The 19,242-nt window shown below is 40.9% G+C and overlaps 1 protein-coding gene and 2 pseudogenes across 1 annotated transcript; all 3 read right to left on the bottom strand.

Moving 5' to 3' along the window:
• Window positions 1–19,242, bottom strand: part of LOC115676570 (callose synthase 3-like) — a 58,360-nt pseudogene that overhangs the window by 21,722 nt on the left and 17,396 nt on the right.
• Window positions 5,448–8,950, bottom strand: LOC115678341 (nuclear matrix constituent protein 1-like). The gene is made up of 5 exons (XM_056313357.1): window positions 8,507–8,950; window positions 8,289–8,399; window positions 7,246–7,347; window positions 6,738–7,124; window positions 5,448–6,236 (listed from the first exon to the last, which is right to left on the bottom strand). The coding sequence occupies exons 1-5, from the start codon at window positions 8,948–8,950 to the stop codon at window positions 5,448–5,450; spliced, it is 1,833 nt and encodes a 610-aa protein (XP_056169332.1).
• On the bottom strand, window positions 11,018–12,935 carry LOC115676600 (proline--tRNA ligase, cytoplasmic-like; annotated as a pseudogene).

Here is a 19,242-nt window from a genome sequence, read left to right as displayed (position 1 = left end):
GTTTCCCAAAAATGTTCGCTTGTATCACTTACAAAATAAATGAACGGAAAATATTTTCATCGTCCACGAAAATGTTTAGATATAAATTACTATCAGTAATGACATTTTTCATTGACTAGTTATTTTAAGTAATACAAGCGATCGTTTTTTAAAAATTATTTTTCAAATTATTCATTTTTCCGAGATACAAAAAGAGCCTTGAGGAAAGCCAATTTCAGTTCAGAGACGGCCCACGACACAACACAGTTCAGTGTGGCACAACACAGTTCCTTGCTTCCTCTAATGTAAGACAAAATCCTCCGCATCACCCCCCTCCCCCTCTTCTTAATTAATGATCTCAGCTTTATGAAATAAGAAAGCAGATCAACCATTAGAAGTCAACAAATTTGAGGGAGGAAAAAGAAAACGGGAACAGATAGATCAACAATAACCTTCAAAGCATGAACAGGATATTAGCAGCATAAACCATTAGAAACGTACATGATGGAAAATATAGCAAAGGCATTCTGGCATGAATCTCAGATTTGCTGCTTCCCCCCAAATAAGAAGATATAGACCCATGTAGAGAAGCTTACACTTCCGCACTTCCTGCTGGGTATTCGGTAACCTGCATATTTACAACCAAGGTTGCACATGAAGAAAGGCACCCTTCATCAGGAATTGAGATCAGATGCATACACTAATGGTGCAAATCAAGAATTAAAAAAAGACCATTCCATCAATATAATTTATGACCAGTTCATTATGTGAAGTTAATTGATGATAGTGGCTGGCTTCCGCACAATCCACGGAGCCAACCAAGGGTAAGGATGCAATAAGATTTTTCTTCTCGTCTGATCCTGTAACTTGTACCCTTATGTTTTGATTTTGTCAACCTTTTATACACAATCAAGCTCTCTAACTTCCTCAGTTTGTGCGGTATGGTCCTATCATGAACACTGTTAAAAAGCAGCTCATGTGGAAATTCAGTAAACATGTGCTAATGCGGTGCATCAGCAATACAAAGAAATATCAGAAACAAAAAGGAGAACATAAGAGAGAGCGAAGGAGCTGACATCGCCTCTGCCAGCTACCAGCGAGGGCTAGAGTGGTGAAATTAATTGGACTGCTACAGAACCCAGATTATGGCTATCTTTACCCTAATCGCCTCAACAATTTGGATCCAATGGCCAACAATCAAATTGCAAAACCTCTGCCATTGGTCAAGGTCCAGCAGAACCCCATTAACCGCTTCCAACTTTCAGTTCTGTTGTGCATTTTTCCTAATCAAACAACTTGAAATAATAATTCCAATCTCAATAATTGAAATTATTCTTGAATAACAATTGAAAAAGAGTTTTCTCTGGCCCTTTGAACACATTTCCTCTTGTTGAAATTTAGATGGCGCCGAATATGGTTTTGATATTGATGATTGTTTTTGGTTTGATAGTGATGTCCAAGTGTACGTGTGAAGTGTGTATTTGGTAGAGGACGGACAAGGACAGGATAAGGCACTTCAAGGGATATAGGCAAGGTTTTCATGGGACAAGGATAGTTTGATTAGTTTAACAAAATAGTTGTACAAGCGATGGAGGAGGTACATTCTTATTCAATAGCATCACCTCAAGTTATGCTCTCTAATTTTGCTTTATTCAAAATATAAATGTTTCTCTCGACATGTTTTCTCTTATTTTCATCAAGGTCGACTCAGGACCTTGCATCTTATCGAAAGTCACCACAATTTCTTGTTAATTTAAGTTTGCATTACACTTTTCATTATTTAAATTTCCTGCAATAAGTTTCCCCAGTAATACAGACGTGGACATTAAAGATGAGTTCTTTTCTGATTTCCTTTTCCGGTACAGGTAAGTATCCCATGTAGCCCAAATTGCCACATCAGCAGCACCATGTCCACATACCCACGCAACAGTTGATTGTTAAAAATTAAATAAGTTACACTTGATTTAAAAGCAAAGAAGTTGGAGGATGAAATTTAAGAAACAACGCAACACGACCAAAGTCGGACTTCATCCTTTAGTATTGTCCCCACAAAATAAGTTCTAATCCCATTTTTTTCCTAGAAGAAACCCCTAACAAGCACATCCACAGTTTTCTACTAAAGCGTTAATAGCTCCACATAATTGCCATACTCGCCAGATAAATTAGCAGAAGAAGCATTACCAAAGACTGCTCTTCCTATTCAAGAACTTGCACCATTCATTGTAATTCATGAAAAGTTTCTCCCACGCTTCTGTAAGTGCTCGATCGTCCAACTAACCAAGAAGACAAACAAGCATGTCAGCATACTAAAATTGCAAAGGCCATAATCACGATTATGTCCATAAATACTATTATCCAAAACAAAATAGGATAAACAAGCACCTTGTCTAAGATTGGACAACAAATAAATGTTATTACAATCCATGACTCACGCGATTAGGCTCGAAGTTCCATATCATATAGATGAGAACTCAGTACACACAGGGAGAAAAGGGAAATGTTCCGACAGCCCATGATTGATACAGCTTCTGCTATTCAGATAACAATAAGATATAAAGTGGAAAATGGATAGGGTATAAAGTGGAAAAAGTTGCAGAACCAAAAAAACAAGGAAAACAGCATCATCAACAGCCTCAGATAGCTTTACTTGTCATATTAGACAACATCCTTCATTTCATTAGAGCCTATCATCGCTGCAGCTTCTGCTCAAAATCGCATATTGATAGGATAAAGTGGATAAGAAATAGCAGAACCAGGATAACAGAGAAAACCACAACAGCCTCAGCTAGCAGTACTCGTCATATTAGACTGAATCCTCGATGAGATAGAATCACAAGCACTGCAATTGTTTGTAGAAATAATTACATTGCCTTCAATATAGCAAGGAAGGAAGAGATATGGTCGTCCCAAGCCCAAGCCATGGAAAAAGGAACTCAAGATGATCTCTCTCAATGCCAAAGACAGTGGAGATGTCTAAATGGTGCTTGCACTCCTTTATACTCAATAAGAAGGATTCATCAACCACAGAATCAGGCGGAACCTTATTAGATCAATGGGTTTGCCATAGTTCAAAGCTTACCTTCGCAAGAAAGGCTTACTCGTTGTCGAAAAGTAAAAGAATAGAAGCCAGCGTAAAGGGTGACACAAGAGGTGACTGGGTGGGGTCCCCTTATGAAATTTGTCAGAAAAAAAGGTCAAGGAAGTGTGAGGCATTCAAAACAAGCCCACTCAACAAGAGGGTTTCTCACGGGAAGGATGGGCAGTTAACAGGTATTCCATTGAATTAGTTACATCACTTAATTCTCCAGACAACATACTAGCAGATACGCAAATGATTGAAACCTCCCCCTCGAACCAATACGAAAACAATCAAGCAAAAAGACATCTCATACTGTAGTAATTTACTTGCAAATGGACAAAATAGATGCATCTTCTAGGATTGATTGCGGGCAAGACACCTGGATTAGCAGGTTGGGGATTGGAAATTTCCGATTGTGCACATTTGCAAGCAGTAAAATCAAGTGTTCCCTTTGGTTTGCCACATTATCCTTCTGTAGATTGACAGTCCAAGGACCCAGAATTAGTCTGAATATAACTGCTTATCAGCTAAAAAGATAATGAGAAATGAAAGCAAGCTAATAGAAGATTAAATGGAGGAAGTTGCTTAGTCCACGTACCTGAAATCCAAACATTGCCTGAAGCCAATCAAGAAGGTCTCCATCCAGCTTCTTTTTGTGGTACTCTGGCCATGGCAGGCCCCTTGTGTCACGGAGCGCCACAATAGCAGCTTGGATCTACAAAGCAAAATAATTACATGCAGCAAGATTTTCATGTATTGCTAGAAAGTGAGGCCATAACATGACATTTCAATGTATGGAAGGGGATGCAACCTCAGGATATTTCATAATCGCCTGATTTGCACTAGCAGGATCCAGAGGGAGAATGTTGAAACCTCCATCCGAAATCTGTACAAACGTAAATGTGAAGAGATATTACTCGCGGGCGTGTACTATGAAAAGGAAAGAAGAATCTGTTTACTAAGTGGAAATTGGCTATATAGCTCATTGCCCCTGCTGTCAGGCAAGAAAGAATTTAATAATATGGCAAACATCTCATTCCAATCAACATACCCTCTCATCAGACAAGATATTTATCATGTAGTAAGTTTCAGACATGTGCAAAGCTTTACCTCCTGATCAATTTTCATGGAATGCTCGTAATCAAGATCTCTCCACACCTCACTAAGTACCGAAAACCTATCGAGAGTCTCGGCAGTACTGCATTTGAGACCATGTTAGCTGCTGAAAACTAGGAAGGTAATAGCAAAGTTTCCCGACACATTATGTAAAGTAACTCTATGGGCTTACCAATCAGCTTCACCAGCAGTCCTCTGATGAGCAAAATAGTATCGTACACAATAACTGCGCAAAAGCATCCGCATTTCATCACTTTCTTTAACCTTTTCCATTACGGTTGGATCATTTACCTGGAAATCGATAGAAACATTACAGAATTTCATCAGAAAAGAAGGTACCTTCAAAAGGACTGAGCATGGCAAGAAAAACAGAAAAGATCAAAAAGAAGTTTAACTCTTAAAACTTAGATACGTAAAAAGTTACTCCATATGTTCTTCTTAAAGAGAACAAGAAAAAGTGGCAAATTACAGAGTCCTAGCTTTAAATGATTGACCGGTACATGGAAATAGTCCTCACTTGTAAGTATCAATTTGTATAACCCCGTAGACTCAAAATGCTAATCGAAAGAAATTGAAAGAAATCAAATAACTTAACTAAATTAGATCCATATTTACAGCAATGAGCGCGTGTTTTGCCAGACAGAACACCGCTTACATAGGGGGAAAGGAAGTAATTGCTCCTAATGGAGTAGCAGTGCTTACCCCTTTAAAAAGCCGAAGAGCACTAGTCTCCAAAAGACTAACACGTCCACTAGATGTCGGATCCAACCTGCGAGCCTTCTGAAGAGCACAAGATCGACCTACATCATAACAGCCAGCAAACATACACACGTGAAGTAACCTCAAAAATAGAAGTAATTACCTATATGCATGTAAGCTTGCTCATGCTTAGAGCTTCAAACGAAAATATTCATATGTTTTGAGATAATCAATATAAACATTATTCACCAGACAACCTAGAGAAATAATTTATTTTCTAGAACTTCACACTTAGAGAAGATTAAACCACTCACAGAGATAAGCCATCCTAGCACTGCTGCTCTCGACTTCATTAGCAAAACGCAGCTCCGCCAGCGAAGACGGCAAAGCCTTACGGTACTCACTGTAGTCGAAGTCGAAGGTGGAGCTGGGCTCTCCGCGGTTGCCATGGTCGCCCCCTCTTTGCGAGGTCGACATTGAACAGGAATATTCTCCTTTTTCCAGGAAAAGAAGAAGAAAGACGTGAGTAAGCTAAGACGTGATCAAAAAATAAAGAAACAAACCCACCATCGGCCTAAAAGCAGAATATAGAAGAAAGCCCACCTGGTTCGCGGCTGGTCGGGAGCAATGCGACGGCTGGGGGCTCATCGGCGGCGGCTGGGGGCTCATCGGCGGCATCTCGGGACCTCCTACAGGCGGAGAGGGACTCCCAGCTCTCCGCTCTCACTCTCACGCTCTCTCGGTCTCTGATCTCAATCTCTCGCGCGGCTCCCCTTCCAATCCTTTCTTTCTCAATCTGAGTCCTTTTCTCATCAAGCTCATCCCACTCCTTCTCAAAAGCTTCCTTTAGCTGCTTCAAGTCCTCAGTTTGAAGTCTGCACTTCTCTCTTTCTTCCTTCAATTCAGATTGCAAACGCACAAATTCTGACCTTTCTTCTTCACTCACTTTCAGTTGATCCTTCTCCATGCGGATCTTCACCAGCTGTTCTTCATTTTCCGCTCTTATCTTCTCAAGAGCAGCCCTAAAGCTGAGCAACTCCTCTTTCTCAACAGCGACCGATTTCTTCTGAGTCTCCAGCTTCTGATCCTCAGACTCCAGAAATTTCTTCATTTCCTCAAGATCTTTCAGAAATTCATCCTCTTTCTCCTTGAGCTTTTCAGTTTTGTTCTCCACTGCTTTTTCTCTTTTCACAAGTATATCCTCTTTGAGCTTAATTTCAGCTTCCTTAATCTGTATGCCAAATCCTCTTATTTCTAAGTCCTCATCAAATTTTTTCATCTTTTGCTCAAGTTCCAACTTATAATTTTTTTCAATCACATTTAAAACACGAGCATGATCCTCAAAGATCTTTTGAATTTCATCCTGAAGAGGACCAAGCACAAGGAGTGTCAAATCTTAAGAATGTTTAGAAGATTATTTAAATTGCTACAGAAATTTGATGATTAAAGTGACTGATAAAGAGTACTCCAGTAGGAGTAATCTTTCCAGCATATCTTTGCGATGACACACCGGTCTCTGTAAGTCTGACAAGACTGACTGAGCCCATCAAATCACACCATAATAAATAGAGTTTCCACTTAATTTATTTTTGTTTTGGGGAGCACGGGCAAGGAGGGGGGAGTCGATACTGGAGAGGTAGAAAATCTGGCAGTGTGCAGAGACTCATGGTTATAAAGCACCACAACCTGACTGTTAGTAGATAGATAACGGAAGGACAAGAAAAGGAGTAGGGACCGCACCGCAAAAAGTTAGTTATGTAGAACATATTATCCTCGTGTTACTCCCACGATGGGTAAGTCATCAAGACATCTATTTACCAGCAAATACTAGGTAAATGCAAATCTCCAAATTTCAAGTACTTACCATTGCTCTGGCATCAAGCTTTTCTTCTGTAGCAACCAACTGCTTCTCTTTAATTTCTAAGTTCTTTCTCGTTGTTTCAAATTCCTGCAGCCAAAAAGAATGCGTTAGATTAGAATCATCCCGTTGTCGACATCTTAAGTGATCAGCATCAGAAAGGCTTGCCTTCTCTTTCAACTTTAAATTCGCCAGCCTGCTGCTCATATCCTCTTCCTTTCTTGACAATGTTAGATTAGCTTCATCTATCGTCTTTTGTGCTTCCTGAAGATCCTTCTCTTTTTGCTTATACATCTTGTCCTTCTCATTTGCCATCTCCTCTCTTTGGTTCAGAACCCTAAATCTATCTCCCAGCCTTCCCTCTCCGTCAGGCAATTTTCTTTCCCCTTCTTGCTATTACAAAGCAATGTAAAACATTAAAAGACAGAGTTAGCACGCATCCGCAAGTCCTATAGGAGTTTGAAAAGGTAACTTGAGGATAATATACAAATTGGAATTCACTGCATTAAGATACGCAAGAAGCCAAAAGCCAAAAGCTAGCTGCACATGGGGACACATCTGATGTTAATGTCTGATGGTTTTCATATTCGAACATTAGAAACTTAGGACTAGCAGCCTGTACAAAATCATTTTACATCCAATGGAAGAATGATTCTCAGACCGCAATAGCTGGGACAAAGACCATTTAAAATCTCGAGTGAATGTCACTAGCTAAATGGTGCACATGAGTTCAAACAACTTGACCAAAAACTTCTACATCAGCACAGACGAATGTTTAATCGTTGAAATGCTTGGCCAGCAGGTAATACTTCAAGTAAATCCCCAGCCAAGGATGCTGAGAATTTGAAGTAAGAAATATTCAAACAAACTGTGTACTTTATTACTGTGAACAGAACTAAGCGTACACATGAATTTCCAGAAAGACAGCCCTCCGCATTCAATCTCTAACTTTCAAAACCTATCGTCTAAAAATTTTCAAAAGTCAAATGAAAAAGCAATATAAGCCTATCCCAGAACAACACTTGAAGCCCACATCCCACTGCTACTTGCATACAGATGGCCGTCATGCATAAAAGTTGTTAGATGCAGGTACGGCCAATGCTTCCAGACTGGAAGTTCTATATCGCAAGATAAGACGATATGGAAACTACGCGATGCATGCTTTAAAGAGACAAAGTCGCTATTTCCACCTCAAACTCTTTGAGCTCTGACGAAGATAATGCAAAGGACCGAACTGAGAATCACAAGCTAATCAAATACGTCTCACTCTCACCTCATAATCGCCATGCAATAGAGCATAGCCAGGGTTTCATCGTAATCAAAGAAAGAATTGGGAGGCAGGTTTTTTCTGCAATAAATAAATAAATAAAAACGCATCGATGAATTGCAGTGGCATGACACAGCCAATATTCCCATGGAATGAACCAAATCTCAAAAAGCAAACATGTCGTGCGAAATCAGCAGGTGAATAACTTAATAGGAAACTAAACACCCCCCGCCCCACCCCCCCCCCCCCCCCCCCCCACAACACGGCAAGGCGGAATGCAAATGAAGTACCTGGAGAAAGGATCCTTCAGCTGAATTTCGATGATGGAAGCTGTGACTTCGACTGCCACAGGAAGACATCCTCTGCTTCTCCACGCTGTTTATCTGCAAGCCGAAGCACTTCTAAGGGAACAAAAAAAAAAGCTAAAAAGAAGAAAAGTACAATGTCTGTAATCTATAGTCCGAAACGCGACCCCATTAACCAGCAATCAAATAAACCATCAAACTACTCCTACGAACGCTATATATTCCCACTCGTCTCTAGCAACAAGCAACCCACCAAAAGCATAATCAAACAAATCCTCCACCTTTAATTTAGGCGACCACCCACGGACACACGAGAACCTACTTTGAACTAGTTTTACAGATACTGAGAATGAGAAAAGCAACGACGACGATACGGTTTGAAGAGAACAGCGTTCAAGTTGCTTGCCCTTCGGAGAGCGGAGGTGACGGATTCCGGAGCAGGAGAGTAGAGAGAGGCTCGGACGGAGTCCTACTCGTCCCAGCTCAACCACGGGACCAATTTGTAGGTCACCGACGATGATGACGGAGACGGCGGCGGCGGCGGCGGCTCGATGTCTATCGGCGCTTCCGCTTCCACTGAGCTCAACTCTGTGGGCGACGGCGAGGGAAGAGTACTTTGGTTGGGACTTCAAAGAAACAAGTTTCATATTCAAGTTTCTTTTTTTTTTTTGGCTGCCTGATTCTTTTTCTTTTTTCCTTTTTTTTTTTTTACGAGTCTGCCTAAGTCTTTCACACGTTAATTTTATTGCTAAAATATATACCGAGAAGTTAGAACTAACAACAGTAACAAATTAATTTCTTACTAACATTTGGAAACTTTCTCTATATTTTAATTAAAAATAATATATAAATTTAATTGTTAAAGACGAATAAAAATATTGGAGGCGCCAGTAACTCTCTCCACATGATGCGAGAGAAATCACTATAAACGGCAATGACACGAGACTGTTATTAAAATTTTGCAATTTCATTTCTTACAAAATCTCAGGGCCCGTTTGGTTCAATTTTGAAAATGCTACTTGGGGAAATGCAAATACCTTTGGGTGAAAGCCCATTGGGAAAATGCAAATGGTGTTTGGTAAAAATATTTTGTAAAGTTACTTTGGCCAAAATATAGTGTTTGGTGAATTATTTTTGCAAATGGACTTTGGGAATAAAAACCTAACTTACCCTTCAATAGCCGGGGCCGTGCGCCGTGGCCGCCGCCGGCGAGCCGAGATCTGGCGCCGGCGGCCGTCGCTGAGGTCGGGCGGCCGTGGCGGGCTAGATGTGGGGCTGCGGCCGTCACACCGAGCCGGGTGACCCTCGGCGAGGTCGGGGGACCCAGGGCGGCTCGCGACCCGGGCGGCAATGCCCGAGTCGCGCGACCCGGGCGGCGGCACCTTGGGTCCCACGACCCTCGCCGAGGGTCGCCGGCCTCGGGCGACGGCCGCCGGCCCGATCCGGCGCCGGCCGCCTCGCCGGCCTCCCTCGCCGGCCACCTCACGAAGAAGAAGATGAACAGTACACACGAGGGGCAAAACCGGAATAAGCCAAAATAACTAACGGTAGTTTGGGGATAAAAAATTTGGGTTCAGCATTCCAAATGCTAGCATTCCAAATGCTAGCATTTGGCAAATGCTGATCCAAATGCTGAACCAAACTGTTCAGCATTTGGCCAAGGGGCTTCCAAGGCCAAAAGCCCCTTCCAAATGCTGAACCAAACGGGCCCTCAATAGCTCTCTGACCAAAAAAAAAAAATCTCAATAGCTCTTGTCAGTCGTGTGGTACAGAATTTGTGGCAAAGAAGAAAGAGTTATTACACCGTCCACGTAGGGGGAATAAGTTAACTCCAACCACCTATTCATATGCTATCTTAAATTTTTTCGACCTCATTTTGCAAATTAATATATGTAAATCGATTTTTCAACCCATGATTTCATTCTTCTTTAACTTCCTTTCTGAAAGAAAATCATTCGGTGGTGCAATTACATTTTGCGTGTTCTTTTTTTCTCTTGGTATCACACAAGCACTCAAAAGTATGAATCTCCACGTTGCACCCACTAACCAAATCGTCTAGCTCCCCTCCCGTTCTCAAACTACAATGCGCTTAGCAAAAAAAACCGCAACTTGCGGTTAAATCGTAGTTCATTCCTAGCTTTCGATGTGGATTGGCCGTTCATCGTACGGCTGTAGAGCCTACCCGTGTATGACGACCTCCAAGCACGGATACGTAATTGCCTGGTCCCGAGTCCATATGAATCGGATACATGGCAGCCGATCCCACGTAGATTTCACAAGAACCACGAGCCCTGATTGCACTTCATCAATGAACCATGGTCCGGCCGTGAGCGCGAACAACATAAGAAAACCACCTGTCTTAACCAACAGATGAAAGATAAAACAAAATCCTAGCAGCAAACAAATCGCCTTAATTCTAACTCAGCGCAGAAGAGTATTATTGGATATCAATTTTTTTTTTTTGTGGTGGTATTACTCGATATTTCAAAGCATTATCCAAGCATCACCTGTGTATGAAAAAAAGAACACCAAACCATGACTTGGAAAAGTTGAGCGGCTCAAGCCAATGTCGATACTAATAGTCTGAATTTGCGGCCTAGCAAAGTACAGGACTGAGCTCGCTATAAGTTGGGGCCGATATGATCTTCGCATGGAGAATCTCAACGCTAAGAGGAGGACCACAAGTAGAACTAGTAACGCCTGCCCCAGTAGCTTCACCTTTTAGCGGGCTTTCTAGAAGCAAGCATTTTAGTAACTGCATGAACCCCAATGAAGAAGTGACGTGAAGCACGACCCGCAGCTAGACTTCCTGAATAACATGAGAACACCAACCAGGCCTTAAAACGCTGACAAGAAAAAAGAGAGTTTTAGCTCAGCACGTCAATGCCAATTCAGGTTTTCGAACTTGTGAAATGGTCGAAGACAATCTAAAAACAAGACATTTGTTGTTCAGATTCCAACCTTGCTGAGAGATTGGCTTTTCCCATGGACAGACATCATGAACTAAAGTGGCAAAGATCAATATGTCCTAGTTATGAAAATGAATCGTGATACCTTCAGGAAGCACTGGCTGTTCAATGGGGAACAAAGTGTCTTACATGCTCCCATCTCACCCTTTGTCCGTGCTTTTACGTCTTTCTCCACCTCCTAAAGTAAGGAATGCAAAAGCTTTCAAGAGAAAAAGAGAAAAAGATAGTGCCATACTAAAAGGAAATGTATTCCAAGAAGATTGCAAGCTATATTTACACCAAAGAACAATTCACAGTTTAACAAAAGCATACTGTAGACTGAAAAATTACCCCAAAGTACAGCAAGAGCTATTATATCTTAAGCTTTCATTAGAGGTTCCCTAAAGCTAACGAGTTTCTCTCCCGACAAAGCCATATAAAGTGCCAAAAATATGAATGCGAATGAAAGATAAGACTCTTTTCTCCTCTCAAAAAACAACTGCCACACAGGATTTGGAGCTAAGAGTTTAGGATGGTGACAGAAGGAATCAAATAACATATATAAGTAAATGCCAACCGAGGAAAGAACTCTCGGCACAAGATAATCATGAATGGAAATGAATGTACTGGAAACATACTTCCTCATCACACCAAGGAGCCAAAACCATCTTCTTTTGGCCTAGTGCTTCCACGAATTCATCCCATGTTTTCCAACTTGAATGCAGGCATCACATTTTTGTTTTGCAGCATCAAACAGGCTCTGTTGAATGTTGGCCAACATTTCTTTCACCTGCTCAACTAAGTCAGCCCTTGGTATATCCTTTTTAGCAGAATTATCACATCGAACAGCTCGGACCTGTTTGTTGATGTCAAGGTGTCACTCTTATCTCCAACAAGAATATAGGGGTTGTGAAGAAAAAATGTAATCAGCAGGTGATTATGCCACAAACAAATGAATAGTCAAGAAGCAAGTTGCTTCTTACCTGATTAATTGCCAAGTCCTTTGGTCCAATTTCAATTCTTAGAGGAACGCCTTTCATTTCCGAATGTGAGTACTTCCAACCAGGTGAATACTTATCTCTGAGGTCCGTCTCCGCACGAACACCTGTTCACATAAGGTAGTAACGGTGGCTGTGGAGGCATCAAAGATACCTTGAGTATCAGCATCTTTATATGGAACAGGTATAATGATAACTTGCCCTGATGCCACTTTGGGAGGGAGAACCAACCCCTTATCATCCCCAGGAACCATCACCATTGCCCCAATCTGAACAGAATTTGGAAAATGGCAGCAAATTTTTACAGCCAGTCTCACAAGGATTATGCAAATGGTTAAATTTTATTTATCCAAAATGATGAAAGGTAATGAAAAGCTGTCTACCAAATTCAAGTTGATGCTTCAGACCAAAAAAAAAAATTCATGTAGAAGCTTGACAAAACAATTGAAAGGGCATATCTCAGACCTATTCGAAAACATCCTGAAACGAGTTGTAGAAACTAGAAACAAGTTCACAGGGAAAAATACCGTTCTAGTGGTATAGGCCCACGTGTTCTGCCAGACCATGGCTTTCTCTCTCTTTTTATTCTCAAAGAATATTTCAAACATTTTTGCAAAATTCTGACCTAGACAGTGTGATGTCGCCCCTTGAATTCCACGCCCAGTGTTAGGAACAAATGCCTGGCACACAATACATAGGCAACTGCCATGGAACGTGATTATTTCGTATTTTCGTATCCTTGTGAGTGGTGCTCAGGGTGATCGGGTGAAGAGTGAGGATGCAAAAGGGATGAATACAACTGGGTCGTGAGAATAATGTCAGGACGGTTGGTGCTAAGAGTTCTAGGATTGAATGAATATACCCTTATAAGCTCTAAAGGCAAGGTTGGTCTCTCGTGCACAAACTGGTTGGGAGCTGATATCGCCCTCGTAATGAAGCCATGGCAGGCTGAAATCAGTTGTGGTGCCTAAAGTATTTTACGTGTATCGCTCAATGGACCAGACGCTCAAGCTATTCTGGGCGTGGTACAATCCGATACGAAGAAGCTATTCACCGTATTGTTCTTCGGAACAACTAGAGAACTAGGGGCGGACTGGAGTGAATGACTCACTAGGCGCCGCACGACCTATTTCGCAGCCAAGGAACTGCCAGCCTGTGATAGATGATATCAGAGCACGATCCCTTTATTAGGTGAGTTGAGTTGGATAAAACCTGTGGTCTACCTGGTTCTACGAGGATGGAGAGTATATCGCCGGGGCAAAAGATGCTCGGACAAAGTGCAGCTCTCGACCGGCTTCTAGGATGACAACGGGGGCACAACAAAGAACCGATTCCTCACTGAATAGGAAAAATGTTCCTAGATCAAATTTGGCGAATCTCAAGATAGGTCTCCTACTACGTTATCAACAAGGGGACACTACAAAAAAAATAAGGTTTTAGCCACGAATTTTGCCACGAAAAATTTGGCAAAATTCATTGCTAAATGAATTTGCGACGAATTTTGCGATGAAAAAAATTTCGTCGCTAATACGGCGTTGCAAAATTTAGCAACGAAAAATTTCAATTTTCGTCGCTAAATTGCAACGAAAAAAATTCGTGGCAAAATTCGTCGCTAATTTGCCACGAACTGTATTCGTCGCAACATTCGTCGCTAATTATTCGTGACTAATTATTCGTGACAAAATTCATGGCTAATTTGCCACGAACTGTATTTGTCTCAAAATTCGTGGCTAATTTGCCCCGAAAAAACAAACCTCTTGGCTTTGTCTTCCCTGTCTTCTACCAACTCGGGGGCAAACCTTGAAAGTTCTGTAAATTTGGCTTCATACTGATCCACAGTTAGGTCATTCTGTTTGAGTTGCATAAATTCCATTACCTTCCTATCCCGGGCATAATCCGAGAAATATTTCCAGAAAAATACCTTGACAAAATCATCCCAAGTTACGATAGTGTCAGTTGAAATCATAGTTTCCTTGGAGGCCTTCCACCACTATCTGGCATTTTCTTGAAGTTGATATTCAGCTAGGGCTATTTTGTCAGTGTCATTACAATCTAGCAGATTGACTATCTTCTCCATCTCATCGATCCACGATTTTGCCTCGTCAGGATTTTTAGTTCCAGCAAACTGGGGTGGTTTCAGCTTCAAAAATTGTTCAATCAAACTTTGCGAACGACGTTCGCTATTTCCTGAGTTAGAGGCAGCTCGTTGTAATTCCTGCTTCTCCATTAGGCTTCCATCACTGGCAAGCACTTGAAGAATTCCTTCCACCCTAGGATCCTTTTCTAAGTTGCTGCCCGAACTCATCTTTCAATGCCTTCACGTATTGCTTAATTTAGCCATGAACTAAAAAGTAACAAAAGTTACTTGTAACATAAAATCAATCAAGAATAAACACATGCACTTGATTTTCTACACTCGCGCAGTCTACGTAAAGTTTATTGCCCCAAATTCTAAGCGCACCTTATCACTCTATGGATAAAACCTGCTCTGATTTCAGAATCAGTCTCCCCCATTCAGTGCATAATTCGATTCCTTCCTGTTCTTTTTACCATCCTAAAAACCTGCCATGAGCCGTATCTTGTTCAAGCCTCTTACCCCAGAGACCACTCTTGCTAGAAGCCACTCCTTGTTTGGGCCTCTTGCCCCGGCATCCACTTCCTAGCCAAGAGCCGCTCCTTCATCAGGTTTTGCCCTGGCGACCACTCTCCGCCCTCATCGGACTGGGTTTTTACAGGATCACCGGCCTTCGCCTGATTCTTACCCAAACTACACACTTACTAGAGGGGGAACCTGCTCTGATACCAAACAGGCTGTGACGCCCCAGAACATCACGCGTAACACGTACCAATTAATTTTATTAATAAATTGGCTAGCGGAAGTCAAAGTCTGAACAAGTTTGTCAAAATACTTTTGCTTCTCATTAACAACACTTGTGATAATTACAAATCCAGACAATACATCATAAAATCACAAAGAACAAACATCTGGGTAAGTCAAGGTTGCCTATCTCCATGCTACAATTTACTCCAAAGACGGCCCGCACAAAAGTAGACTTTACAACAAGTCGTAGATGTCGTCGCCTTCATATCAACCAAAATCCCGCATCAACCCATATAGTAGATATACATCTAGTACAAACTATATCCGCCCTCGGGACAAGCATATCAACGTACTGGCATTCATAGTATTTAGGGAAAAACTAGCAAGCATTGGTAGCAGATTGTCCATTCCTACATATCTGAAAAATAATGGGATGAGCCGAGGCCCAGTAAATGAAGTCTCTAATTTTAAGTTAGGAAAATCAGCTTACCACTTCACCTGGCATAAACCACATACATGCATAATAAATAGTATGCATAGAATTCGAATGCATGTTATACCTTTACCGTCTAGATGTACCACAAAGTCTGAGCAATGCAACATTTCACAATACTTTCACTCAACCACAAGCATATGAAGTAAAACATTCATGCGATTAGGTTCATTACTTCATCCTCCCAAACACTCCCGGGACTTCCCGACCATCGGGGCATCTCAACTTCAAAGCATCCCGGCACACACCCGGGGCATCCCGACCATCGGGTCATCTCGACTCCCGAGGCATCCCGAAACACTCCCCAAGCATCCCGACTATCGGGGCATCCCGATACACGGGGCATCGTCACACACCACTAAATGGGCGATGGAATTAATATTATTCTCATGCAAGCCATGACAACCAAATATTTGCATGCATATATCCGCTTTGGTCCGTCTCATACCGAGCCTCACGGTTTTGTCCTTTAAAGAAATGAAATGCATCATTTGAGCAAATAAGTATGAAGCAATACGGGTTCAAACTCAAAAGGTTAAAGTCTACTCAAATTTAGAAAATACTCATATCCAAATTTTGAGATAAAACTTCCTTGATTAAGAAAATACTGATTCTGGACAGGCGAGCTAGGAAATCAAACTCAAAAAGCAAGTTCAGACTCAGAAGCGGGTTCAAACTCAGAAGTGAGTTCGGACTCGAAGCGGGTCGGACTCGAGCGGGTTCGGACTCGGGAGCGGATCGGACTTAGAAGCGGGTTCGGACTCGAAGCACATTCAGATTCAGAAGCAAGTTCAGACTCACAAGCAAGTTCAGACTCACAAGGCTAAAGTCTGAAGGTAAAGTCTAAACGAAAAGTCTTAAGGTAAAGTTTGAACGAAAAGTCTGAGAGTAAAGTCTGAAGGTAAAGTTTGAACGGTAAAGTCTGAGTAGTAAAGTCTGGGCGGTAAACTCTGAAGTAAAGTCTGAGCTGTAAGGTCTGAAGATAAAGTCTGAGCGTAAGGTCTGAAGGTAAAGTCTGAACAGTTTAAAAAGTATACAGAACCAGATTTTTGACAGTAAAGTCTGAGCAGTTTCAAAGGTACACAGAACCAGATTTTGACAGTAAAGTCTAAGTAGTTTCAAAGATATACAGAATCATCATTCATACTCACATAATATACTCCGCTTTCAGTAAAACGATTTTCTACCTTTTTTAAATATACATAAACCAATAAGAAGAATTCAACAATCACCTCAAAGATAACACTTACACGTTCAGATATAATCGTTTCACTTGCCGATTTTCACCATACTTTAAGGAAACAAATCACATCCATTTGAACATGCACAGAACCAGCAAAACAGATTCAACCATCACCACAACCTCACTATTGTCACACATCATAAATGGCATTTCACAGGCAACCAAGTAAAAAGTGTCAGTAGATTTACTTAGCTTAAATCTAGAGTTTTCACTTACCTTGTGCAGAATTTGAACACCCACAAGTTAAAGCTCTCTCGGAGATTCTAGATCGGTGATGGTGAAAGTAAAAAGTGAATAAGGGAGTTACAATTTGGTAAAATTTTCCTTCGGTGATACCTAGATAAATGAAACAGAGGAGCAGACGAAGAGGTGGATAATTACAATGCACTCATAGGTGGCATCTTCTCTTTCCATCATGGCCAGGTGTAAGAAATTAGGAAAGGAGTGGTGGCCAAGGAAAATAATTACTTAGGCTAGGTATCTGGCTAGACAGAAGCTGGCTTAAAGGGGACAAATGGCATTCGGTCAACTTCTCCTTCAATAGCCACGTGAGGGAAGAAAAGTGCAGAAGAGATATTTTGAGAGAATATCTGCCCCCTTCCCTTAACGGCAAATTAGAATAAAAAACTAACACTACTTAATTAAAATTAACCAATAATAATAATACCCACTAAATTCCCAAAACAACGGTAAATTAATTAATACCGCATTACGATTATCGCACACAACAACGTTTAAGATTTTAATTATGACGAGCTCGGGGAGATTACGTTTCCGAATCCGCGCTTCGCGATTTACAATCCAACAACGATTTTTACGCATCCGCACGAATATTAACTTAAATAATACTTAGCTTTATAATCCAAATATCATCTTCGAACATAGAAAATTCCCAACGTCAATTACTTATTGTTACGAAATTTCCGAATGTCACAACCAGTCCCAGACTGACTTCATCTATTCATGTTTATATTGCTTTTGCTAACACGAGTTCTCATTCTTCCTCTTTTTTCACCTACTAAAGCAACAAATACATGTTCACCAGATTTTCTTCTTCGGATGTCCTCACTCAGAATTAAATCTCGAAAACCATCAAACGTCAAACTTGTTGACTCAGAAGAATTACTAATAGCAGTAACAGTAATATTCCAACTATCAGGAAATGAGGATAATAGAATCAAAGCACATACCTCATCTTCAAAGTAAATATCAACTGAACTCAATTTACTAATGATCACATTGAATTCGATAATATGATCAACAACTAACGCACATTTGCTCATCTTTAAGTTAGACAGACGTCGCATCAAATAGACTTTGTTAATTGCAGAGGGCTTCTCGTACATGTCCGACAGAGCTTCCATCAAGCCCGCAGTGGTTGTCTCTGTCAAGATGTTAAATACGACGTTACGAGCTAACGTCAGCCGAATAACACACAAAGCTCATCTATCCAGCAATTCCCAATTAGCTTGCTTCATCATCTCTGGCTTCTCCCTAGATAGGGGCAATTACAGTCTCATTTGATACAGATAATCCTCAATTTGCATTTTCTAGAAACCAAAGTATTTCCCATCAAATCTATCGATTTTAACTTTTCCTTCTTCAGTCGCCATCGATTCGTTTCAACTCAACCAAGCCTTGCTCTGACACCAATTATTGCGGAAGCAAGCGATCAAACAATAAAATTGATAGAGCAAGAAGATAAATCGGATACCAGATTTACCTAGTTCGGTCGTAGTGACCTACGTCCACGAGGAGAGCAGTATGAAATTTCACTATAAATCAAGCGATACAACGGAGATTACAACCACACTCGAGTCACTTAAACACTCAAAGTGTTTCCCAACACTCAAAATTGATAGAGCAAGAAGATAAATCGGACACCAGATTTACTTAGTTCGGTTGTAGTGACCTACGTCCACGAGGAGAGCAATACGAAATTTCACTATAAATCAAGCGATATAACGGAGATTACAACCACACTTGAGTCACTCAAACACTCAAAGTGTTTTCCAAGACCCAATTATACCCAATAACTCAAACAGTTTTTAGCCCACAATTCCTCATGAAATAATCTCTCAATCTCGCGAATGAATTATACACAAATTCTTACCACAAGATTTTAATCGCTTCAACACTAAAAGCTCCTAGAGTGTAATTCACAAGCAAAAACTCTCCTTTGATACTCTTCATAAGAAGTCACACTTCTTATATATATAGACAAGACCAGGATCCAAAATAGAAAAACTCTTTTTAGGAAACCTTCTCCAATTAGGAAACCTTTTTCAACTAGGAAACCATTCAATTAGGAAATCTATTCAAAATAGGAAACCTACTTCAATCGGGAAAACTTTCCTTTTTGGGCTCAAAATCAAGACATAATTTTAACATTTTTTTTATGTAACCTCATGCTACATTATTTGGATGAATAGTGTT

The sequence above is a fragment of the Syzygium oleosum genome, unplaced genomic scaffold, assembly GCF_021117445.2.
Source record: "Syzygium oleosum isolate NSW1041296 unplaced genomic scaffold, Sole_v2.1 Sole_v2.07, whole genome shotgun sequence".
NCBI classification, from domain to species: domain Eukaryota; kingdom Viridiplantae; phylum Streptophyta; class Magnoliopsida; order Myrtales; family Myrtaceae; genus Syzygium; species Syzygium oleosum.
Note: the sequence above shows the minus strand (reverse complement) of the source record. Positions and strands in the feature narration are given on the sequence as shown.

Excerpts from the sequence above, each read along its gene's own strand:
- LOC115678341 (XM_056313357.1), bottom strand. The coding sequence starts at position 8,950 with ATGAAACTTGTTTCTTTGAAGTCCCAACCAAAGTACTCTTCCCTCGCC. Across the intron at positions 7,125-7,245 it reads TTTGGCTTTTGGCTTCTTGC|CAAGAAGGGGAAAGAAAATT; the intron begins GTATCTTAATGC and ends GCTTTGTAATAG. Across the intron at positions 6,237-6,737 it reads AGCTTGATGCCAGAGCAATG|GATGAAATTCAAAAGATCTT; the intron begins GTAAGTACTTGA and ends GGTCCTCTTCAG.